General features: G+C 36.6%; 1 protein-coding gene across 1 annotated transcript; it reads left to right on the top strand.

Moving 5' to 3' along the window:
- The first annotated feature begins 545 nt into the window (after positions 1-545).
- LOC131030977 (peroxisomal membrane protein 13) lies at positions 546-25433 on the top strand. The gene is made up of 5 exons (XM_057961958.2): positions 546-929; positions 22796-23041; positions 23301-23629; positions 24425-24517; positions 24624-25433. The coding sequence occupies exons 1-5, from the start codon at positions 896-898 to the stop codon at positions 24834-24836; spliced, it is 915 nt and encodes a 304-aa protein (XP_057817941.2). The 5' UTR covers positions 546-895; the 3' UTR covers positions 24837-25433.
- The last annotated feature ends 1367 nt before the right edge of the window (positions 25434-26800 follow it).

The following is a 26800-nucleotide window of genomic DNA, read 5'->3' as shown; positions in this document are numbered from 1 at the left end:
AATACATATAATAGGGGATCACTTGTTAGTGTAACGGTGAAATAGTTGCATTGTGGTGCAACCTAGCTTCAAGTGCCTGGACCAAAGCAATATGTTAATATGCCGGTTTGGATATGTATCAGACCCTTGTGGGTCCGTGCTGGGCTTGGGGTTAAAAATGAAAACAAAACCATTTAAAATAACATTTATTTTAAGTATAAAGAAATCCAAAAAGGAAAAAAAAGATAAAAATCTATTATTTCTAAAAATTTACTCAACAACTAATTTTTTTTAAATATAAATTTCAATTTAGAAAAATTAAGATTGGTGCAGAACAACTGATTAATGTAATTTTTTTTTGAATTTAATGAAAATATAAAAATAAAAATAATAATATTTTAATAACAATTTAATATTAATTATAATATAATAATTTTTTTAACAAGAATAAATAATAAATATGATATATTTCTACCTTAAGTATGCTACTTTACCGTTATTAATTTTTTTAAAAATCTAATCTTTTCAATTTTATATTTCCAGAAAACCCCATTCACTGTAACCTCCATTATAAGATAAGCATGAGATACCCTCACAAGGCCGGCTCTGTGATCAGCCTACTTTTAAGAATTTCAATGAGTCAATCTACAATTGAATGTTGCCACGTCAGCAACGCGTGGCCATTAAAATCAAAGTTGCCGGAATTTGATCCCTCGGTTTTGATGGAAACCCAATAATTCTCAGGCTATTCTTTTGCTATCCTCGAGGAATTTTGAGTGGTTGCGGAAATGCAAACTCACCTCGAATAACAGTCCCAATCATTTTGGCCCGGAGTTGAAAGGTTTGAATCCCCGTTTATAACACAAGGGGCTTACAGATTCACAGGGGTTTTCTTGAAGATTTATGATCCGTGATTATGTCGGGCGGAGGGGCTGGCAGTGTTGGGCAAGGTACCATTTTTCATTTTTCATGTACCCACAGAAAAATAAAAATAAAATTGTTTAAAAAAACAATTTTTCATTTTTCATGGAATATATGGTTTATATTGGTTTGTGTGCGATCTGAATATGTTATTATTTCTGAAGATGCTGTGTTAGATAGTTACTTGTGATCTGGGGACTGTTATACTTTTTAATGAGGCGGGTAATTCCTTCCTTACAATTACAGACAGTGTCTCAATGAACCTGTAATCAGAATTTTCTAAGACAATGGAATTCCTTTTCTATATATACAGAATTTTCTTATTCATAGTTGATTTTCCTTTGGTTGTTGTAATTACCCACGAAGCTGCAATTACTTGATTTGTGCAGATTTTATGGTTTTTAACAATTACCCACAAAGCTGAAATCCAAATATCTGTCATGCTTTTAATATTTTTAATTTTGTGTATCTGGGTTCCTTAGACTGCTTGGTTTTGTGGATGCTAATGAAATTCCTTTCATTCAATATTGCAGCGATTTTAACTTTTTTGAGTAGTTATTTGGACGCATTTATAAAAATAAGTGGTAAGGAGGATTCTGTTTATGGGGTTTTCTGAATAATTATTTGAAAGGTTTTTAAAAATAATCTGTACCTCGTAGCTGCGACTCATTAGTTTGGCTGTTTCTCATTTGTTTGAACCTTGCTTTCATTCTCGGACTCCCTCATCATTGAAAAGGTGATCCAGATGCTCCTATTTCATAGTAGCTTGGAAAGTTGCTGGTGCATTCTTGAGTCTGTTAAGCATCACTAATAATTCATTTATTCGTAATTTCATAGGATCTTGGAAATTTGCTGGCACATTCTTGAGTCTGATACGTATCACTAGTAATTTATTTATTCATAATTTCACAGTAGCTTGGAAAGTAGCCGGTGCATTTTGAGTCTGATAAACATGATCAGAAATTTATAGAGCCAATGTTAAGTATTGATTGAATGCCTATTTCTGTGTATCCTCTTACTACACCTATATTGATGTTAGTTGGATCTTAATTGAATTTTAGAGAAAGAGTTGCTTCATGCAACTCAGAAATCAACTGTTCTTTATAGTCAATTGTTTAAGGTGTAACAAAGACTGCTCTATTTCATGCCACAAAGATGTTTCTACCCAGTGGAAGAATGCTACTGCTGATCACTCAACAGTCACTGCCCTTGACTCTGCGTCTGCTGGCTCCTCTCATGAGGATGATGTCGATGTCGTGCCCCTCACAGCTACTGATGCTCCTGTTGCTCCTTTTGTGGCCTCATCTCCTGAGGTCCCCACTTCCACTTCTCCTGTTCTTGCAGCCACGATCCCCTGTTGCTGGATCTGCTTCTGCTGCTATTGTTTCGTCACAGCCTGCTGCTGCTCTACAACAGCCTTCTGCTGTTCTGTTGCAGCACCCTGTTGACACCACTGTTTGTAACCCTGCGGGGTCCCTTCGGGTTGATCTCTCTTTTGATGGACCTAATGACAGCATCGCCTGGACTGTGGTTGCTCGCAGGCGGAAGGGGAAGTCTTCTCCCCTGCCCCAAACCCTCCTCGTTGGGGTTTGGGTGGCTTTTCCCCCACTTAAGTGGGGTCTTTTTTGTTCTCCGATTGGATAGGATTCCTTGCCCGTCTGACTGTGTTTGTTTTTAACTGCCTTTGGGCTGTTGTTCTTTTTGCCAACATCATCTCTCTTGATGTTGCTTGTTGTCTGTTGATAGTTATTGACTATGTTAAAGGTCAGCGCCCTAGTTAACGCTGCTTTACTAATAAAAAACAGTTAATGTACGTGCAAAAGGAACCTTTTTTTTTCCTCACCAATATCGCTGATGCACCAAATGTGCTCCTGCCTGGCATAATGCATTCCATGTCAAGTAGTTCTTGTACCAACTTTTTAATCTCATCCTTAATCAGTTTGGGGTGTCAATAAGGAGTATTAATGCTAGGTTTTGTACCCTTTCCATTTCTATAGACATTTGTATCACATTCCTGCTAGATAACAATAAAATTTTTTATGATCAGATGACAATTGACTAATAGATGCTCAATTTGAAACCATCCAGCCTTGTTTTTATCCCTCACACTTGCATAAGTTTTTAATTTACTTATTCAGCATGTCTGTCTCTAATTTTGGTTTGACTCAAATATCAAATCTCTTGGATTTTTCTAAAAATTACAGATTAATGAATTAATATGATATTGTAAAATAAAGTTATCTTACTATAAGGTTAATTTAGGCTAATCAAATGAAATGTTTTACAACTGAGCACAAATTAATCTCTATTTAATTAATGATGTATCTGTGGGCTGATGTAATTCTGCATTGAATGCTAAAGTACAAAAAGTAAAGGTGAAGGAGAAAGGCGCTTATCTCTACAAATGAAGAATGAATCCCCTTCGATGTAGATTCTGTATTTGACTGTTGCTGACCAGGGAAAGATGCCCTGCATCTGTATATCACCTCAGCTTAACGTCTGTTCTTTCCCAGGTCAACTCTACAGGTTAGGGTCTTATCTGCATCCATGGATCTGTTCTCTGTTTGTGAAATTGACCATGTATAGTGTATACCTCTGCTCTTCAACTTGCTTGATTGGTATTTATCTGCTCTTCTTTTTTCATTTTCTGAAACTCGTGTTATTCAAAAAACCCTTTGAAGGGTTGGCATTATGTTGCAAGGGGGCATCTTCACTTAGGTCAACCCCTGAAAATGTGTGTAAAAGGTTGAAGACAGTAGGTGAGCAGCCTAGAATGATGTATGTAGATTCATTACTCCTTTTAATTCTCCAAGCTGAACTGCTTCACTATTAGTTGCTCCTCAAATGCTTCTAGAATGAGAGAGGATGCAAAATGGATGCCTTTAAGTACAAGCATATAGAATCATCTTGCACAAGCATTTGTTTATTCATCTCACTGCCGCAAGTAGAATGGGTGGAATTAGACCAAACCTGAATTTGACTTCAATTTTCAAGGGTCAAATCTGTGAACACACGGTCGATCCTGCATCTGCAAAAATGACCTGGGATGGCAGAGAGGGAGGGTCTAGGTGAGGAACACCAAATGAATGTCTGGGTATGTGATGCAATAAATGAAGGCTACTATATAGGAAGATGTGTAGAGATGGATAAGATGTGGATAAATGTAGGGGGATATGTGTGTATAAGGATAGTAAATGTTAGGGGAATGAATTGAACTTCACACAAGTTACACTGTTTGTCAACATGTACAATGTATTAAGGCATTCTCCTCAAATGAGCACAAAACTAAAAGGGAAATGGCATGGGTATGCAAAATTCACCATTACACAAATATATCATCACAGTTCTCATATATTGTTTTCTTAACAAATCATCTTGTCCAAAAGCTTTACAAAACCTAATGCTCCTAGCCCTTTTAAAAAAAATCTTTGTCATGTCCTCTGATTGTTGTTCATAACTAGCAATACAAGTCACTCTTGGTAATCTATGAAGACCTTCATTTTAGTGGTTGTTCCCGTTATCATCCCTGGGATCTGGATCAATGTTAGGTGTCTGAAAACCTCTGATTTTGTGTTCTTTACCATCCCGTGTGAATTTAAAAAACAATTGCTTAACTGAATGTAGATTTCGTCAACAAAGTGTAGGGACTGAATTCCCAAAGTTAATTTGATACTACCAAAGGGTAATCTATAAAAATCAGTACTCACTGTTTAAGATCCCATCTTGAGGTTCACATTCTAAACATAGTCCTGGCAAGTCACATTAGTCAAATCTATAAAGTAACTCTAAATGATTTGCATACACAAATAGATAAGTCAAGTCTGGGGATGGCTATATAAACAATTAAATTATTTGTGCTACTTCAAAAAACACATATAAACAATCAAATTATTTGTGCTACTTAAAAAAACATAGTGGTCAGACATAAGTTCAAGATCGAAAGGTAATAGAAAACGAGGATTCATGGCAGTCTATTATGTGATCTTATTGCAAGAGTAAGTTTAATGAGGTCTGTTAAAAATTTTTCTTTCCAACAAGAAAGTTATATACAGTAGTCTGCAATTTGCCTTAACTGATTTAAAAATGAAATTAGCTCCTGAATCAATGATGACCTAATAATTGTATGAGAGATGTCAAAATATTGTGGATGAGTGGAGAGAAAAATTAATATGTTTAAATTTGAGTAGCTTTGAAGAAAATTCCACGTAGGTGAAGGGATGAGAGAGAATTTGAGATTTTTTGTCAAGAATGTGAGTGTTTGAATGCATACAGATAATTTATTTCTTTTTGCAATGATGTGGACATGGAATGAGAAAGTTGGATGGGAGGATGTGGAAGAGAGAGAGAGAGAGAGAGAGAGAGAGAGAGAGAGAGAGTTCTTGTTTGTGTACACTCCAAATAAAGTGAGTGTTTGAATGCATACAGACATTATATGTCTTAATGATGCGAAAGTAGCATGAGGAACTTGGATGGGAGTATGGAAAGCTCTTATGGTTTACTGTCTTTGTTGTGCAGAAGGAGACAGTGAGCAGATCATTTTAGATTTGTAAATTCATTTTATTGGAGATCATAAGCCCAGATCAAGCATTCCAGCATTCCAAGGAAAGGTGGTGGCACCAGTTTTAACCTAACCACAGTTGTTATTCACATGAAAATGGGAAGTATATAATATGCCTAAATTGTGTCTGCACTCACTTTGCAAACATCCACAAAAAATGTAATCTTTGCATGCAACAAGTATTCATCTGCTACTTCCTCATCTGTTTGCCGATCCACATCCTTAGATTTCAACATTGTCAAGTATAGTTTCTGTTTCAGTGATTTGGATTCCCATGAATTCCATTGAATAAAAAATGCTAGAAGCTCCTAAAATGTGCATTGCAAAAAAATCCTGTTATTGTAAATTAGGGATGTAAACCAAACCTGAAAGAGGAGTTTTCTGCAATCAGAAACAGAATGGCATACATATTCATTAATGGTAAATTCTTATAAAAATATGGACAATATTTTAAGGCATGCCAAATTTAAAGAAATATCAAATCATTAAGTTTAGATCAAAATGGTCAGATACTTAAAAAGATACGCACAAGGCTTCAAGTTTCAACCAATTTATTTCCTGACTTTAACTGCCCTGAAAGCGTCCATGATGATTCGGTTGGCTTAATTTCTCCTTGAAAGTATGCATTTGTTCTCATTAAGTTTCTATTTGCTAAGATAATTTTTTTATATCATTGTTATTCAATAGTAATTCAATACTGTAAATGCCTTTTATTAAAAGGATGATAATAAATATAATGGCTCAATTTATATAGGAAAGAAAATGAAGATAAACAATAATAAATCTGAAACAGCATCATCAGTGTTGTGACGTTTTCACACATCACCCCATTGCAAATGGGGACCCCCCACTTTTTTCGCTTTTAGCTTAGTGTCTTAGCTTGGCTGTTAACCTTTGCTTTTGAGAGGAGGTTGGTTCAGTCAGTCCAGGATGAGGAGTTGGGGTCAAATTGCTACGAGGTGTAAAGTTGCAAAATGTTGTCATAGAGCAAGAAAAGTCGTCAATGTTGTAAAATTGCAAAATCTTGCTAGGGTTGCTAAAGTTGACATTTTTGTCAGAAGTATGAGGTTTGTTATTTATACGAGCTAGGATTGGTAAGTTTTCTTGTAGTTTTGTCAGGAACTTCAAGCATGATGCCTTAAGGTCATGAATTTTGAAGTTCATAAGATGAGACGTAGGTTTGGGGGAAAATCATCAAAATTTGACTAAGTTCAAACCCCCTCTCCACATGTATGAATTTGTGCAAACACAACCTCACAGTGCGCCCAAGGTGAAATTTGACTAAGTGTTGAACTAAGGGGATAAAGTCTTGTACAAAGTTGTGCACCTACACATACACAATGTGCTCAAGTGAGAACATGACAAATCTGGCTAAGTACTAAGCAATCAATTTTGTGCAAGTGACTGTGCACAGTGTGCCCATATTTGTGCATTCAGTAGTGCACAGTGTACCTAGCTCAGTGACCTTTGTGCAGAGGCACCTGTACTATGCGCCCAATTGAGAGAAATGAGATTTTAACTAAGAGGAAGGGCAAACATACTCACACCATGAGCTCAGGCGAAAATCAATGAAGTTGGCTGAGTGTTATACAATTTGTGATTTTGTGCATTGGTATATGCACTATGTGCTCAATGGAAATTTTAACTAAGTAGTATGCTCTTAGGGCGCACTATGCATACACACGTGCACTATGCGCTCAACATGTGTGCAATACAAGCTGCACTATGCGCCTACTGCCCAGCACAAGAAATTGTTCAATACAACACTTGGACCCTGCCCAAGAGGAAAATCAAGTCAAAATTTGGCTAAGGGGTTGTGCAAACAGGTCTTCTGATCTTGCCCTAGTTGTGCAACCTACATTATCAAGAGCACTCGTGACAACTTTTGTGCAACTGAGCATGCAATCTCCGCTCAAGCATCATAATTGTGCATTTACACGTTCAAAATCCGTCCTAGTTGTCTTGTGCATAGCAGCACTTCAAATGCACCCATACTTGTGCAAGAGCACTTGCACTATGCGCTCTGCTTGTGCTGTCCTATCCCTTAATACCGCTCAGGTTTGTGCACTAAGGCATCCCAAACCCGCCCACCTAAGTTGGAAAATCTGACTTACAAGTATGAGCGATCAGACTTAGAAGGATGGAATCAGCAAGTCAGACCTATAGGCAATCAAATCAGCCTGAAAACAAAAAAACATCAGACCAAAACTCTTAAATCAGACCTAAATCCGATCAAAACTCAGACCTGGGCGAATCAGGGCAGACCTGATTGTTCGTTCTTGATGTGTTTTGGGGGGTGTTATGATTGTGGCGCCTTATCTCTTATTTGTATCTCACTAAGGAGCGCCAAAGGGTTGCAAACTTCATCCAGCCAACCTGGGAAAATAAGGTAAAATTCTTCAAAATTTGCTAATTTAAGATTCCTGATTTGACGTAGCCGACCTTAATAGGTGTTTGCAATCAAATTCAAAATTTTGGAAGGTAGAGGGCAAGTCGGCTAGATGAAGGGGTATATTATCAAGGAGCCCTATAAGTAGGAGAACAAAACATTTGCATCAAGCAACCAATCCAATCCATAATTCATTAGGGCAGACCTGCGAGTTTAAAGGAACATCATCCACAGTCTTCATGCGAGTCTCATTAGCGAAATCTATTTTTGGATTTATATATTTTCGAATTATCCGTGATTGAATTGGGGTTTTAGGGTCTGATTTGTTAGGAGTTTGTCTTACTTACATTTAATTCATGATGTGTAATGCGTGCTTTCTTTGTTTTTCAAGCCCAGGGTCAGCAGTAAGATACAAGAGGTCAAAGGAAGGGACATATAAGAGGGGGATTAATTTCCATTCAATTGACATGAAGAAGCAGATTCAAAGACCTGCGAATAAGTACAGAGGAGCAAACCAGCACACTAGGACAAATTGGTTTAAGGCTAGAGGCGAGGTGCATGGTGATGAGGATAAATCAAGGTTCAAGCATGTTTCAACCAGCTGATAGAAGAGGACTCAACCACGTGGAGGGGACATCATGAAGTCAAGGATAACATGATTGCGAGATCAAGGATCTTAATGCTAGATGAAGGATTCAATACATTACAACCTATGTTACCGGGTTCGCCTGTTTTGGTCCATGCACCCGAATTGGGTTCGCCTGGGTACATACCCAGGAATTTGGGTTCACTAGGTACAAACCTGGGCGCATCTAAAGGTGCTAAGGGCCAAAACATAACAAAAACAAACAGTTTCAACCTTTTTTTTGCATCCAAACACCTTAAAATGTCCCTAAAATCACCCCTTCTATCGTTGGGTTTTCCTCACACATTGATCAATGATAAAGTAGAAAACTATTAAATGTTATAATTTTTGTATATTTCTTTAATTTTTTGCATATATATATATATATATATATATATATATATATATATATATATATATATATATATATATATGACGAACCCAACCCAAGAACCGAAAGGGCAAAAAAAAATTTACCCCAACCCACGAACCGGGTTCGCATGCCCAAACCCACGCTCGAACCCGAATCGGTAACTTAGATTACAACATCAAGATCCGTGAGTTTAAGATGGCAACATAAGGACCTAAACACTTTCAAGTTCTCAACACATCACGAGAGGAGGAGGTATCATAAGATTCAAGGCTAGCAACATGTGGGTATACACAACAAGGGCTACATTTCAAGGACACAACATCAAAGAGATTAACATCAAGATGAAAGACTTAAAGTATTGCAATCTCTAGGATGCAACTTGGAGAGAAATTCACAAACATACATGATGAAGATGAGGAAGTTTACAATCTGGAAATTCAACAATCGTTGCCAATACAACAAGCGAGTAATTCAAGACAAATGCTTCAAGATGAGAGGATTCAGGATCAATGGAGGACTAAGGATGAAATGTTATTCAAAGAACAAGGTGAATTTCCAAATACAAGCATGAAGATTAAAAGAGTGAAGTGTGATCAAGGAGATAGTTTCATAAGAGTTAATCAAAGTTAGAAGGTCCACTTGATCACTTGAAGATGATGCAATTTGGGAATATGTCTCGCTATCATCACATTGAGTAGGCTTGGAGATGTTGAGTATAAAGAGATATTGTTCAACCACATACACTTGTGATGATCCACAAGGAGTAAGTTCAGGTGGCATCTGTTGTGAGGTATTCACACATCGCCCCATTGCAAATGGGGACCCCCACTTTTTCACTTTCTAGGTTAGTTGTCTTGGCTTAGTTGGTTGTTGTTGGGTCTTTGCTATTAACCTTTTGTTCATAGTTTCTCAGGAGTTGGCCATGTCTTTCTCTTTGAGATGAAGTGAGGTTCAACACTCCCTTTGCCCAGCCAAAGCATAATCCCTTCCACGTCTCCCAGTCCTGTCAGTGGGTGCCTGAACCCGATCGCTCCCATTTCCATTTCTCATCATCACCATCACCATTTCACCATTCCATTTCCTTCCATTTCCACCCACCTTTCTATCCCATCTACCCTTCCTTCCACCCATCCCCATATCCTAACCTCCTTCACCTACATAACCTACCTTATATTTCCTAACTCCCATCCCACATCCTTAACCTACCCCTACCACTACCTTTGCCTTTACCTCCGTTACCCCTTCCATCTCATTCACCTCCCTACCTTCACCTATATCTCACCCATCCTAAACCCATCCTAACCTCCCTACCCACTTATTTATCCTCACCTACCTTTATTCCCCAACACCCCCATTTTCCTAACCCATAACTCACTCTTTCCCACCTTTCCCTAAGCTTACCTCTACCTCACACCCATTAACCTACCCATTCACTACCCACACCTTTCCATTTTATCACCTACCCCCATCCTAGCCTACCCATATCCTATCCCTATCCTAGCATACCACCCTACCCCTTACCCTTTTTTTCCTTGCCCCTTATAACTCCCAACGTCACCCATACCTCCCCTTTACCCTTTTTATTGTTTACCGCAGCCCCCCCTTATCTCTCCCTTTCCCCCAACATCCTCTTCTTCCCTTTCACCCGTGGCCTTTCCTCAACACCTCACATTTCTTCATCCATCATTCCTCTTATCATCCTTTTGGGCCCCACACACTCAAAAATGAAGAATCAAATAAGATTTTTTAAGGACCTTTCTTGCTGGGACCACTGAGTTTTAGTTTGGAGATTTTAAGTGGTTTTTAATTCCCTGCCATGCTATATATTACTTGGGACCCACTAACTTTTGGCTTGGGAATTTAGAATGTTTTCTATCATTGCATGGGCCCCACCAAAATTTTGAAATGAAAATTTTTTAAGGCATATTTTAAAAAGGAAATGAGCCACATAATCATTCTTTGGATCCTAATATCCTAGCACATGCCACGATGAGATTCATTTCATGTATCAAGGCATATGAGTGATATAATTCAACTTCGGGTATTAAGGCATGTGAGCGATCAACATACTTCAGGTTTCAAAGGTAAGGATTGATATCATCTACTTCATGCATTAAGGAAGCTGAGCAAAATATATGCTTCATGTTCGAGGAGAGATGAGCGATGCCCAACTTCATGTATCAGGCAAAGACAACGATATAGTCTACTTCATGTTGGAGAAGATATGAGCAATCAGTTTGCTTTATGTGTGAAGTGATATCAGTGATAAACTTGCTTCATGTTTCAAGAGAGATCAGTGATTTATTAACTTCATGCTCCAAAGGACATGAGCGATAATATCAACTTCATGATTAAGAAGAGAAGAGCGATGTGACCTACTTCATATTCAGGAAGAGGTGAGCGATTTCAAACTTCATGATCTCACTAAGGTAAGCGAAATGCAACTTCATGTTCTAAGGAAGATGAGCGACAAACCTACTTCATGAATTGAAGAAGGAGAGCGATGACTTCATGTATTAGAGGAAGTGAGCGATGAAACTACTTCGTGAGTTGGGTGAGGTGATCGATATCATTCATTTCATGTGCAAGAGGAAGGGAGCGATGTAATTAACTTCATTTGTGAAAAGACATGAGCGATATGAACAGCTTCGGGAATTAAAGGATAAAAGCGATATGATTCACTTCGTTCACAAGAGAAGATAAGCGATGACTTGTTTCATGTTCAAGAGATGGAGAGCGATCTTCGTGTTTCAAGGGAGGTGAGCGATTTTCAACTTCACGATTTCACCTAAATGAGCGATGCCTAACTTCATGCATTGAAGAAGGTGAGCGATGGTTTTGCTTCATGAGTTAAGGGAACCGAGCGATGAGATAACTTCGTGAGTTAAGAAAGAGGAGCGATAAATCACTTCGGGTATAGAGAAAGAGGAGCGATGGTTTTAACTTCATGCATTTAAGAAAGAGGAGCGATGATCAACTTCGCGAGTTGAGAGAAGTGAGCGATATAATTTGCTTCGTTAGTTGAGAGAAGAGAGCGATACAACTACTTGATGAGTTGGAGTTAGTGAGCGATAAAAGCTCATCTACTTCGTGCACTAAAGCATATGAGCGATTCGCCAACTTCGTGTATGAAAGAATGTGAGCGACTTCATCTTAAAGCATATGAGAGTGATCTATCAACTTTGGTTATCAAAGGAGAAGAGTGATAAGATTAATTTCAAGTTTCAAAGCATAAGAGCGATGCAATACTCACTTCGTGCACTAAGGATTAAAAGCGTTATTACAACTTCATGTATTGAATAAGGAAAGCGGAATTATACTTCATGAGTTGAGGAAATGGAGCGAATTTCATGCAAGTGAACTTCATGAGTTGAGAAAGATGAGCGAACTTAATAAGCAAGGTGAGAGAAACAAACTTCATGTACATGCCACTTAGGGTGATCTTCATGTTCAAACACACATGAGCAAATATCGAACTTCATGAATCAAGCTACATGAGCGAATTTTAACTTCATGTTTGAGATAAGCGAACTTCATGTAGGGAAGGCGAATTCTCTTCGTATGATCTTATTAAGCTTACATATTAACTATTAAGTGTATTTGATACTTGCTTGTTTGTTTTGCAAGAAATGAAGAAGGAAATAAGGAGATCAAACAAGAAGCATTCACTTGCGTGAAGACATGATCTGCAACATCAACAACACGAAAGAAGTCACAAGAGAAGGAATTCCGAAAGAAAGATGCAAAGATGACATCAAAAGTTCATTCTAAGACATTCAAGAACAGATAGTTTCAGAAGAGTTAATCAAAGTTAAAGATCATCGTCATCATCACTGAAGCTAGATAATGTTGAGTATTAAGAGATATTCCTTCATGATGAATCAACTCAAGCTTACAAAGTGCAAGAGTGAAGTGGCATCCCAAATGGCATTCTAGTCACCATTCCTCCAATCAATGAAGTCCACATCAACACATCCAAGTTCAATGTACTTGACCCACCACTGATGGCACAAACTCCGAGGCACCTACCCCTGATATCTATTGGTCCACACCTCATGGAATGTAATTTTCTCATTGGTCGAATTGAGTTTGTTGTAACAAACCCTAATTAGGGTTTTCATTGTAAAATCTCAACCATTGATTTCAAATGGATATGAGCCATTGAACTGTATTGAGAGCACTATATAAGGCTCAATCTCTTCATTTGTAAAGGTTAATAGCTAATAGTGAATAGTTGGTTAATAGTTAATAATTGGAGAATAGCTAATAGTTAGCAAAAAATAGAATAGCAATTAGAATAGAAGTTAGAGTAGGAGAAGGCAAAGATTGTTGCCAAACATAATTGTAAAGAACAATTGATTTCATTGAAGTTATGGCGAATTTGATTTGTTACTTCAACAACTCGCATGGTTTTTGCTTCTCAATTTGCTCTCATGTAATTAGATTGAGTGGAGGAATTTGTTGAATGTATTTATGTGGAATCCGCCTAATCCATATCACTAGCCTCTTGCTGCTTGTAAGAGCACCTTGCATGGTCAATTGGAATAACATGAGCTTAACCTCAAATCGTCTTACACTCATTGTTTATGCATTAACTTGAATGGTGATCAATGTTTGGTGGTATTGGTTCGAATATCCTTGAAACGTCCTTAGAAGATTGCACTGAGCTGTGTCAAATTGTTCTATTTGATGGTGAGACCTTGCCCAGTAGGATTTCATTTGATCATTCACTCATCTTCCTACATTCATAGGATTAGAATAGACTCTCTTAAACCCTATCTCTTTTGCTCTTTTTTATCTTCCAATTGAGTAGATATGACCTAAGTTCCAGTGAATTAAGCATTCAGGCATTCGAATGCAAGTCCCCTTGTGATTCCAGCATAATCACATCACACCAATGAGCTTATCCACACGTAGAGACCCTACATTCAAGAACCTTGGAGTCTTCTCAAATGATCCTTAAGCAAATCTTCAGCATCCGAGAGATTTTGTTCAAGAGAGGATAAGATACTTATGGTATTTTATTCTGTGTTCGCATGTGCGTAAAAAACACATCAACAACATCTAGTCATCATTTAACCAAGCAAAGGGTTTTAGGTCAAGATGTCTAGATACAAACTTCGAGATACCTAACCTCATATTTCATTGGTTCACATTCAAAGATGGACATGTGTCCAATTCTATGTAATTATTTCATTGGTCAAGAAAGAGTTTGTTGTAACAAACCCTAATTAGGGTTTTATTGTTAGATCTTGGCCATTGATTTGTGAGTCAATCCGAGCCTTCAAAATGTAATGAGACCTCTATATAAGGCTCAAATTTCTCATGGTAAAGGTTAAGAGATAATAGATCATAGCTAGATAATTAGTAGAGTAGAGTAGGAGGAAAGGAGATTGCTGCCAAGGCTTGTTGTAATAATCATACTATTTTCATTGAAGTTATGGTGGATTTTGGTGTGCTATTTCAACTTGTTGCATGGTCTCTACTTCTCATAGTTTAATTAGAGTTCAGTGATTATGGTGGATGCTTATGAAGATATCTTGATGAATTCCTTGGTTCATACTTTTTGTAGTTTGCTTATTGTAAGCTATAATGTAAAGTTAGCTTGAACCTAATCATTGTGCTAAGTTCGATTGTGGATACTTATTCAAGTTGCACCAGCATTGGGTATTTGAATGATGTATTCACGATGTGAAAATCTTCCATTCCCTTAGAAGATTGCATCAAGTTTGTGTAGTTGTTGTCATCATGGAGAAACAAGGCTTGATTTGAGGGAGTTTGTCTATCTGAGTAACCTTCATCGTCATCATTGATCTTAGGAGTAGTGTAGTCTTTCTAAACCCTTTCCCTTTTGCCTTTTGTTTTCCGAAGTTAAGTTAGATCCTAAGTTCCAGCAGAGTTCAAGCAAAACGTGAGTCCCCTTGTGATTCCAACAAAATCACATCATATTCACCGAGTCTATCCACAACATTTAAGTTGTGTAGTTCACGTTGTAAACCTTGGAGTCATCTCATTTGATCACGTTGCATAGTATATGAGGTTTCTTTGTTCAAGAGAGGATATAATACCTTTGTATTTTATTCTGTGTTCGAGGTGCATACAAAACACATCAACAATCAGCTTTGCCGATAGTACTTTCAAAGACATATTCTATTTGGAAACTGGAGATTTTGGACTCCATCCTCTATTATATCATTACCTTGTGAACCTCAATCATTTAATACCGGAAAGTTGGTTTATGATTTCATTCTCCTTATGTTTATTTGGGTAGATCACAATAAAAACATTGTCAAACATGTCTTATGTTCACAATGGTTAGTACTCATTTTGTACTATATAATGGTAAATAGATAAGGTATAAGATATTAGAAGGTGCTTTTCGGACATCAACTCATATTGAAACTAGACAATGATGAAGCATATTGCTAACAGATTTAAAATATTCATGAGGGCGAAACTCAGCTGCTGGTCTTAGAGCTTATGCAACCTTTCTCTGTAATCTTTTCTCTATAGAGAAAGTTAAAATTGTCACGTTTACATATTCATGTGGACCTTCCACATCAGTTTTAATCTGTTCAAGGAAACCTGTACTTATGTCTGCAAACGAACTTAATGTTGATTTCACTAACAATTAACAAACATTGATGATTTGCGTTAAGCAAAACTTGAACATCAGTTTTTCCAAATTTTTGTGTCTTAAAAATTACAGTAATTTCTTGCACGCTGGTCTGAGATTTGATATAATTAATCTATTCTCAATGTTATTTCATTACACTGAGAGGTATAACTACATAAGCAGCAAGGTGTGGAGTGTAATGGTGTGAGCATGTTAACAAAAATTAAAACACAGCCAACATATATTTGAAAAAAAACTAAAACTATTAAATAACTCTTATGTAAATAAATTAAATAAAATAGCTCTTCAAATAAAAGTCCAAACAATGTATAAACTAAAATTGTTGATGATTTATAGCTTCGGTCAGAGTAATCTCATCAAATCATATGTATAAGTAATGCTGATTATACCACCAGCATGATTAATGATTTGTTAATATGTATATATACATATTAATATATGTAATAATAATAAGTGCTCTTACTATTATTATATATATGAATATTTATATATACATAATTTATGATTGGAATATTAAATCATTAATCATGCTGTTGATAAATCAATGAGATTAAATTCATGTTGAATCGATAAGTAATATCGACTATATTAATCTAGTGATTAAAATTGAATTTATAATCACGTTGTATATACCAAATTGAATACGAGCACCAAATTATTTATCATTTGCTAAATGATAGTATCGATTATATTGATCAAATGGAATGATCAATATAAATCGATCATCCACATTAAACAGTTCGATATTATTAATTGCTGTTTGAATCGACTATGGTCGATCTTCATATCAAAACGATTATGTGAATCGTTACCTGCTGTTAATAATAACAAACGATTATGTGAATCGTTATCTTGCAAACAAACGGTTATGTGAATCAGTATTTAGAGAGGCATGTTGATGAAGAGACATGTATCCACGTACGTGGAGGCATGTCTATTCATCGACATGCCTCCACATATGTATAGGCATGTCTATTCATTGACATGCCCAAACCGTGTTATATATATCATGATAGATTTTGATTCTAAAGGCAAGTACATAAATCGAAAGTGCAAGCCAATAAGACATCGATCTCCTTCATTTGCAGTCCAGCAAATACTTTGTGAATTAAGTTGTGTTCTCCTCGTATATGCAGCAACCTGCACATAGTGTTCATAGTCATATAGCTTAGTTGTGAAATAAGTAATAGAAATAAATTTAAAACTACTCACATATCAAATCTGATCCAAAAATTAACATGGTATCAGAGCTAGTTTGAAGAAAAGATCCGATCAGATTTGTAAAAGGAAACAACTAATCTTCATTAAAGTTTATAGAATTCTATATTCGACAAAATGGTGAATGGAGTTAGACCTAAGGATCGTCTTGAAGGAGCTGCAAATTTTGTATCATGGAAGTTTAGAATGATGCTCACATTAAAGGAACATGAATTAAACACTCTGGTGGAAAAGGCCTTACCCATGCCCGATGAAGAAGACGAGAAACTCCTATGGACAAGGAATAATAATAAAGCTATGAAGCTATTGGTGGATGGAGTAAAAGATCATATTGTTCCTATTATCTCAAATTAGATACTGCCTATCTAATGTTCTCAACACTAGAGAACATGTTTGAGATAAATAACACTAACAGGGCTCTTGCTTTGAAACAACAACTCCACCACATCAAAATGAACCAAGGTGAAACTATCACTTCATATTTCATGAGGATAATGGAGCTAAGAAACCAACTATCTACAATTGGTCACACATTCGATAGCAAGGAGTTGACCATGCTGGCACTCAATGGGCTTCCTACTTCTTGGGAATCGTTTATTCAAGGGATTAGTGCCCGATCCAAACTTCCCAAATTTGATCGGTTGAAAATTGATTGTATACAAGAAGAATCCAGATTGATCACTAGAGGGACTGGAATTAACTCCAAAAATGAAGAGATGCAAGCCCTAAACTCTCAATCTCACAAAAGAGGAAAGAAGAATAACTCCAAGAAGAGGAAAGGCAAGGACTCAACTAGGAAGCAGTCATTCAAAAGGAAGAGGGACCTATCTAAAGTACAATGCTTTAGATGTGATAAATATGGTTATATTGCTGTAAAGTGTCCTGACAGACCTAAGCCTCAAGCCTCGATTGCCGAAGTCAGTGAGGCCATCACAGATTCTGAAAGGCTTGTATTCTACTTCGCTCTATCCAGTCAAGCATCAACCAGCCTTAACACCTGGGTAATAGACAGTGGGGCATCCCGGCATATAATGGGATTCAAAGAGCACTTAGACACTATGATAGAAAATTTTGATGAGGAAGTAACAATTGGAGATGATTCAAACTACCCAGTGAAAGGGATTGGAACTTGTACCATTCAACTAAAATCAAGCATCGCGCTTCAATTGACAGGTGTACTATTTGTGCCGGGCATCAAACACAACCTGGTTTCCATATCAGCTCTTGAAGACAAGGGATATAGAATCACCTTCATGTGTGGAAAAGTCTTAGCCTGGCCTAAAAACTCAAACATCAAGAAGGCACACACCATTTGAATTCGACATGGGTGCTTGTACAAACTTTGCACCTCTCCTTCACAAGCACTTATTCATGAATCTTCTAACACTTGTGAATTATGGCATAGAAGATTAGGGCATCTTCATTTTCGTGCTTTACCCTCTATAGAGAAAATGGTGACAAGGATACCTAAGCTGACTCAAGAACATGAAGGAATCTGCAAAGGGTGTGCCTTAGGGAAGAATACCAAGGGCACATTTCATAATAGTGAAAGTAAATCCAAAAATGTATTAGAAATTGGTCATTCTGATTTATGTGGACCTATGTTAGTACCCTCCTTAGGAGGATTTTTGTATTATGTTATTTTTGTAGATGATTATTCTAGGAAGACATGGATATATTTTCTAAAGTGTAAAGAGTTTGATGAAGTCCTTAAAAGGTTTAAGGAATTCAAGGCTTTAGTAGAAAATATATCAAGTAAAAGTATAAAGACCCTTAGATTAGATAATGGGGGGGAATACATCTCGGGAAACTTTAAATTTTTTTGTAATAATGTTGGGATTAAGAGGGAGTTCACTGTTCCTTACAACCTTCAACAAAATGGGGTAGTAGAAAGGAAAAACATAACTATAGTAGAAGCAGCCAAAGCCATGATGCATGACCAGAACCTTCATACCTCATTCTAGGCCAAAGCCTCTCGTGCTGCTGTGTATATCCAAAACAGATGTCCACATTCCTTTCTTGATAACAAAACTGCTGAAGAAGCATTCACAGGAATCAAACCCGACATAGGTCACTTAAGAATTTTTGGCTGTCCAGTTTACATTCACATCCCTAAGGAGAAAAGATCTAAATTAGAACCCTTTGGAAAAAAGGGAATCTTTGTTGGGTATAGTGAAACTTCTAAAACCTATAGGGTCTATATTCCTGGTCAAAGAAAAATTGAACTAAGTAGGGATGTAATATTTGAAGAGGATGTTGCATTCAAAAGATCTAAGGATGTTAATGAAACAGATGATGATTCTCCTCAATACAATGAAAAAGATCACTCCTTCGAGATTCAGAGTGAGACTCACGATTCAATTGAAGGCAACAATCACATTGAACCTATGGACTATATGGATGAACCTAGAGACACTAATGTGACTAAGAAAAGACCACTATGGGCCAGGAAGATGATTGAGGAGGCTGAAAATTATGCAGCTCCGAAAGGAACTTTTAGGGAAAGTAAAAGACCTAATAGATTCTCCTGTTATATTGCACTAATGAGTGAAATCGTAAATTCAGAACCTTCTATTGTTGAGGAAGCCTTCCAACATCAAGCCTGGAAAGAAGCCATGATAGAAGAGTATAACTCTATTCTCAAGAATGATGTCTGGGACATTGTGCCTAGGCCTAAGGACAAATCAGTAGTGTCTTCTAAGTGGCTTTTCAAAATCAAACATGCTGTAGATGGAAGTATTGAAAAATACAAAGCAAGGTTTGTTGCCAGAAGTTTCTCTCAGAAAGAGGGAATTGATTATGAAGAGACATTTGCTCTTGTTGCCCGATACACTTCTGTTAGAGCTGTGATTGCTATTGCTGTATCAAAGGGATGGAAAATCGATCAAGTGGATGTAAAAAAACTGCATTTCTAAATGGTGTAATAGAGGAGGAAGTATATCTGGAACAACCTGAAGGATTTGTAGTGCATGGACAACATTCTCATGTTTGCAAATTGAAGAAAGCCTTGTATAGGCTCAAACAGGCTCCTCGGGCCTGGTATGAAAGGATAGATCACTATCTATCAGGACTTGGCTTCTCAAAGAATGATGCAGATCCGACCTTTACTTCAAGGTAATAAATGGAGATATGTTAATTCTTATTCTTTATGTTGATGACTTATTAATCATAGGCGAATAGCATCTCATCATCAAGTGTAAACAAGACCTTGCATTCGAATTTGACATGAAGGACTTAGGGCTTCTACACTATTTTCTCAGTTTAGAAGTATGGCAGCAGACTGATGGGATTATCCTAAATCAAGGGAAATACACTATTGACATTCTGAAAAGATTTGGAATGATGGATTGTAAGCCTATGTCCACTCCCATGGAAACAAACTCACACAAGTTAAGAGAGGCAACTGCAAGTTCTGAATCGGCGGATTCCACCCTCTACCGGCAGATGATTGGATCATTGATGTATTTGGTCAATACTAGACCAGATATTTGTTATGCTGTGAATGCACTCAGTTAGTTCATGTGTGAACCGCAACAATTACATATAGTTGCAGCAAAACACATCTTGAGATATCTTCGTGGAACAATTGGATATGGCTTAAAGTATAAAGATGTAGATTTAAACTTATATGGATGTACAGATTCAGATTGGGCTGGAAGTGTGGTGGATCGTAAAAGCACATCATGGTGCTGCTTCAGTTTAGGATCAATTGTGATATCCTGGTTTAGCAGAAAGCAATCTTTAGTTGCTCAGAGCTCCACAGAAGCAGAGTACATTGCGGCATCAATGGGAGCACGAGAAGCAGTATGGTTGAGAAAACTCCTTGTAGGATTGTTTGGACAATCCTTAGATCCGACCATCATCCACTGTGACAACCAGAGTTGTATAAAGCTTTCAGTAAATCCAGTATTTCATGACAGATCCAAACATATTGAAATACCTTATCACTATGTTAGAGACATGGTGGATAGAAAGGTAATCCAGTTGAGGTATATTAGTACTGAAGATCAAACAACAAACATTCTCACCAAGCCTCTCACCAAAACAAAGGTAGAACGCTTCAGAGGTAAGCTTGGTATGATTGAAATGTAAATTCTGAGATTGAGTCTCAGCATTATTATTGTACTAATATATTCTAAAGATGTTTAATATAAACTCCTTTTGTCATTTCATGACTTTATGGGCACCTGTGTGCATCATTAAGAAGTGACGACTTCTGAATGATAATCACTTGTACTTCTAGTAGTTATTGGAAGGTGACAACTTTACAACAACTCTACAGTCTATCATGATAGATATCATATGGTTGATATCTGTGAACATGTCATGATAGTCCATATCTCTTAAAACAATATCGACTGTATATCATAAGGTTGATATCTATAGGTTGGATTGTTGAGATATGTCATGGTGGATATTAATTGCTTAATATTTGTGGGTATGCCATGATCTTCTATATCCCTATGGTAGGCATCATATGGTTAATGCTAGTGCACATACCATAATGGATATTGTGAGCTTTTGGTGAATATCATAAGTGTTGATATTTGTAGACCATTGCTCTTGATATCATATAATGATATCTACTACACTATGTGTAGTTCTACTATGAGTACCTTATGATCCTCCTCCCTAGCTAAGAGGGAGTGTTGATGATTTATAGCTTCGGTTGGAGTAATCTCATCAAATCATATGTATAAGTAATGCTGATTATACCATCAGCATGATTAATGATTTGTTAATATGTAATAATAATAAGTGCTCTTATTACTATTATATATATGAATATTTATATATACATAATTTATGATTGGAATATTAAAGCATGATTAATATTTATATATACATAATTTATGATTGGAATATTAAATCATTAATCATGCTGTTGATAAATCAATGAGATTAAATTCATGTGGAATCGATAAGTAATATCGATTATATTAATCTAGTGATTAAATTGAATTTATAATCACGTTGTTTATACCAAATTGAATATGAGCACCGAATTATTTATCATTTGCTAAATGATCATAAGTATCGATTATATTGATCAATATAAATCGATCATCCACATTAAACAGTTCGATATTATTAATTGCTGTTTGAATCGACTATGATCGATCTTCATATCAAAACGATTATGTGAATCGTTACCTGCTGTTAATAATAACAAACGATTATGTGAATCGTTATCTTGCAAACAAACGGTTATGTGAATCGGTATTTGGAGAGGCATCTCGATGAAGAGACATGTCTCCACGTACGTGGAGGCATGTCTATTTATCGACATGCCCAAACCGTGTTATATATATCATGGTAGATTTCGATTCTAAAGGCAAGTACATAATCGAAAGTGCAAGCCAATAAGACATCGATCTCCTTCATTTGCAGTCCAGCAAATACTTTGTGAATTAAGTTGTGTTCTCCTCATATATGCAGCAACCTGCACATAGTGTTCATAGTCATATAGCTTAGTTGTGAACTAAGTAATAGAAATAAATTTAAAACTACTCACATATCAAATCTGATCCAAAAATTAACAAAAATAAATAGTTATAAAGTAAATAAAATAACTCTTAAATATAGTAACTCAAAACGATCTCTTGTCCTTTTTTTATACATATGTATTTAAGATATCTATACTAGTATAAAATGGACAATAATAATCCTTGCAGGCCTCATATGTATATGTGCATTGTGCATTTGTCAATCTGTATCAAATATAATATATATATATTAATGTATACCAGGAAACAGGTGGTTTTTCATTAGCAATCCACCTTCTAAATTATTTTTTGCAGTATGACTGATTAACCGTGCAAGGGATTTTTTTTTGTACTTTTAGGTCCCCTTGGGTAACCTTTTTTCCCCATTCTTCTTTTGTTTTCGGTTTCTGGGAAAGTCCACTGAGGCCTTGGTAGATGTTAGGAAATCCCCTGCCTGCTAGAAATAGAACCTGCAGGTCTTCCTTAGGTCATATCTTTTTTTGGGTGTTAACAATTTAAAGACTACTATGGATAGTTACCGTGAAAATATCTGGTTGTGGAAGCTGACCCTGATATTATTTGTTTCTTGGTGTTTGTCAAAACAAACAGGTAATGTGGCTCCACAAAAGCCATGGGAGCGCAGTGGAAGCTCATCTGGCCCTTCTCCATTCAAGCCTCCTTCAAATGGTCCCACAAGAACTGTTATACAGGCAGCTGAAGATGCAAAAACTGGAGAGAAGAATTTGGATACTGAAAGAAGTGTGTCTGTTGCTAACAGAAGTAACGTTGGTAGACCTATGCCAGTAAGACCCTGGGAACAAAATCGTGGGGTAGGCTATGGAAATAACTATGGAGGTACACAAAGTTTCATTCGCTCCTATTCAACTAATGCATATATTGATGCTGCCAAGTTAATTTGTCTGAGTTAAGGTTGAACGTGTTTGTACTAATATTCATTATCCTTATAAGCCAGAAACATTTCATTTTGTTACATCTTCATTTCTAAAGGATATAGGGCCGCTTTAGTGTTTTTTGAGTAACATAACTGTTCTTTTTGTGAAACTCAAAGGTTACAACACACACTTCATCTGCTGAGCTTGTTTACCAATTGCAGGGCTTCGTCCTATGCCTAGTTATAATTCAGCCTATGGCGGCTCTATGACACCTTACAATTCAGGATATTCTTCTGGTATGTATGGATCGAACAATACATATGGTGGATTAGGAGGATATGGAGGTGCAATAGGAGGATACAACAGTGGTCTTTATGGCAACAATATGGCCAGAGGATATGGTGGAATGTTCAATAATGGAATGGGAGGACCAATGGGTGGATATGGCCTTGGCCCTGGAGGTCCCTATGCGAATGGGAATGGAGATCCAAATGATCCATATGGTGGACCTCCATCCCCACCGAGCTTTTGGCAGTCTATGCTGAATGCGGTGAGACTACTTTTTCTCTTATTTTCCTTGTGTCTTTTCTTCTGATTCTGTATATTGTGTTCAGTCTTCTGATATGAAAATTATTAGCATTTCTTGAAATGAATGAAATTTAACTATCAACTGCCTTTTTTCAAACCGATTATCTAGCTAGCGCTCATTCTTGATCGCTTAGTCATACACGCTTCTCAAACTCAAAGGTCTCTCTGGGTACTGTACAAGCAGCAATACACATTTATACATTTAAACATATTTGATGTGCAAATGGAGAGAAAGTCTAGGGATGTTATCATATCATGATTGTGTAGGATTTTCAGAATTTCTGTTTTGTATTTTGATGAGCAACAACTACCCTGTTTATGTTCACTCTATGTTTGGAAGCAGTCTTGGTAAAAGATGTTTTGAAAGTTTGTGATTCTGTTTTCAGCATGGATCAGTTCACCTGTTCTTCTGGATTCCAATCTAACTAGTAACATACAACTAGTTCTTAATTCAGAATATCTTACTATTTCAAATTGATTCCATAAAAATTAAGATATCCATTTGCATCCTCTATTAGCAATTACTTCTTGATGTGGCAAATTGATCAAGTTTTGATATGTATTTGACTTGAAGGTTAGCTAGTTTATATCCCTTCATAAGATGACGTGGGTATGCTTCGATATGGATTGTGTAATGTCTAATGTGCTTGATTATGACCCCTTAAATATACAACTAATACAAAACGTTAGTGGCACAAAATTTCTATGTTTACATGGTTTGAGATGCCTAACTTGTGCTAAATATTTGAAACTACAGTTGCATGGTGTTGTGAGTTTCTTTGGTCGAGTTGCCATCCTTGTTGATGAGAACACTCAGGCATTTCACTTTTTTATAAATGCTCTTCTCCAGGTGATTCTAGTCATAGCTATATGCCTATTTTTGAAAATGCTTATCATTTTGTCATGTAAAGAAATAACCTGACTTCCGTTTCTCTGTATCCCACAACATCTTGCAGCTGTTTGACCGTACAGGTGTATTGTATGGAGAAATTGCTCGGTTTGTGCTGAGGTTGCTTGGAATTCGGACAAAACGAAGAGGCATGTCCAAGCCTGGATCAAGATCAATTGCTGGTCAAGAGACACCTGAAAAATACTACATTGAAGAACCAAAAGGCGCAAGTGCTGCCTGGGAAAATGTTTGGGAGGATGAAGGTGGCAGGCAACAATAATCAGTTGCAGGATATGCCATATTGATCCGATCAAAGTGTATTCCCCCTATTTGTTTATAGAATATCAACCATCAAAAAAATCTCAGCTCTTGTCTTTGTGCATTCAGCGGCTTTCCAGTCTGATATACCAATCAAGTGTAGAGTGCAGCAATGTAAGAGCTTGCCATTTAAAAGCATCTGGGAAATCAGAGGGCTGTTGAGGCACACTCAAGGCAGCTAGAAGTGGTCTGTCATTGTATCTCATATGATGAATGATAGTTATTAGCAACTATTATAGAAAATTTTAGTTGTAGACGGTCAAGAGAAATTTGGCCTAGTTTTGAGCTTCACGTCCAAACATTTACCCTTTTGTAACAAGGGATAAATGTTATCTGATCATTTTTTTCAAGTGCAAGTTCTTTGCTCTTAGTTTCGTCATAAGGTTCTGTGCCATACGTGTATAAATAATTATGACATTTGAGTGACTGAAACTAATGTCTATGGTCTGCTATAGAGGCTTAATATTTGCAGCAATCTCATTAGGCTTGTAATGCTTTTGCAAAAGATAGAGATAAAACATTTTACAGGTTAAACAAATTACAAGGCTTTCTTGGTAAATCTGTGTGTAAGTTGTTTGTTTCTATTTGTCTTCCACCTGTTTTGATGCAAACTAAATTTTGTATAAATTTGAAAGAAAACTAAGAGGATGATTCTTTCTTCTTAGCATTTGGCATGCAAGAGCAGTTGATTATTTTTAATAACAATTCAGCTTCCTAAATCGGATATCAATTGACTTGTCGATATCAATTACAAAGTTAGGAATATATGAAATTCAAGTATTAATTAGAAACTCGGTTTGAAGCCTAGTGATGAGTTAGAGCACATACCATCTCAGCCTATTTATATCCTGGTAAGAATGAAGTTTGTAAGCTGTATGCTGAATAGAGTGAATAAAAGGAAGTTTGATGGTAAAATCTTTTGAATTGGCATGTGAAACAATCACCATCAAGACACTATAGTTTCAATTGATAATTTGTATTTCAAGAATACCAAAAGAAAACTGTTGGTACTTGGGAAGTGACTCTTAAAACAAAAAGTATGAACATATGACCTGAATAATAATTGTTTGTTGAGAAATGCACTTCGGAGAGGACCCCTTGGTCTTTCAAGAGAAAGGAGACACTAAAGGAAACCTAATTAAAGTTTGTAACTTGACAGGTTGCTGGTGGTACAAATTTAGTGTCCAAGTTCTAATGCTTCATACAAGTCCGTAAGGAAACCTTTTTGAGTCTCATAAATTTAAGAACACCACAGTGAGCTTGGAAGGTCATAAATATGTATTATGTGCCAAAGCTTTTTGAATCTTTCTTCTACTGAAATGGAGAAAAGTGAACTATATTAGAAGAGTCAAAAGACACAAAGCTAATTGTAAGAAGCCCGTTTATTTTGACCTATCTTGTTTCTTTCAGTACATAATTAACAATTCTCTCTTAAATATAAATACTAGCAATTGTACCTTGGTGTGCAATGGGTACGTAAAAGAGGTTTGGAAGGTCAATTAGGAAAAATTTTGATCTATTAGAAAAATAATTTTAAAGGATAGGGATAATCAAGGGAGAGATGAGAGATGGATAGGTAGAGATGGAAGAGATAAAGATAGAAATAGGAAGTGATAGATAGAGAGGTGTGGAGAGAGGGAGAAATGTATGGGTAGAGACAAATAGAGAGATAACACAATAGAGATAGGAGAGATGGAACAAGAAATATGGGGAGATAAAGATAGAGATAAAGAGGCATATATATATATATATAGAGGTCTATATATAGAGGTCTAGGAAGAGGGAGAGGGGGAGAGGGGGAGAGGGAGACGTGTATAGACAGAGGAGAGTAAAATAGAGAGAGGTAGAGGGAGAGATAAAGATAGAGAGATACAAGGATAAAGAGGGAAAGTTAAAGAGGAAGACTTAGAGAGATGTAGAGGGGTA

The sequence above is a fragment of the Cryptomeria japonica genome, chromosome 9 (genome assembly GCF_030272615.1).
Source record: "Cryptomeria japonica chromosome 9, Sugi_1.0, whole genome shotgun sequence".
Lineage (NCBI taxonomy): Eukaryota > Viridiplantae > Streptophyta > Pinopsida > Cupressales > Cupressaceae > Cryptomeria > Cryptomeria japonica.
The sequence above is the reverse complement of the archived record's forward strand: the minus strand, read 5'-3'. Positions and strand labels throughout refer to the sequence as shown.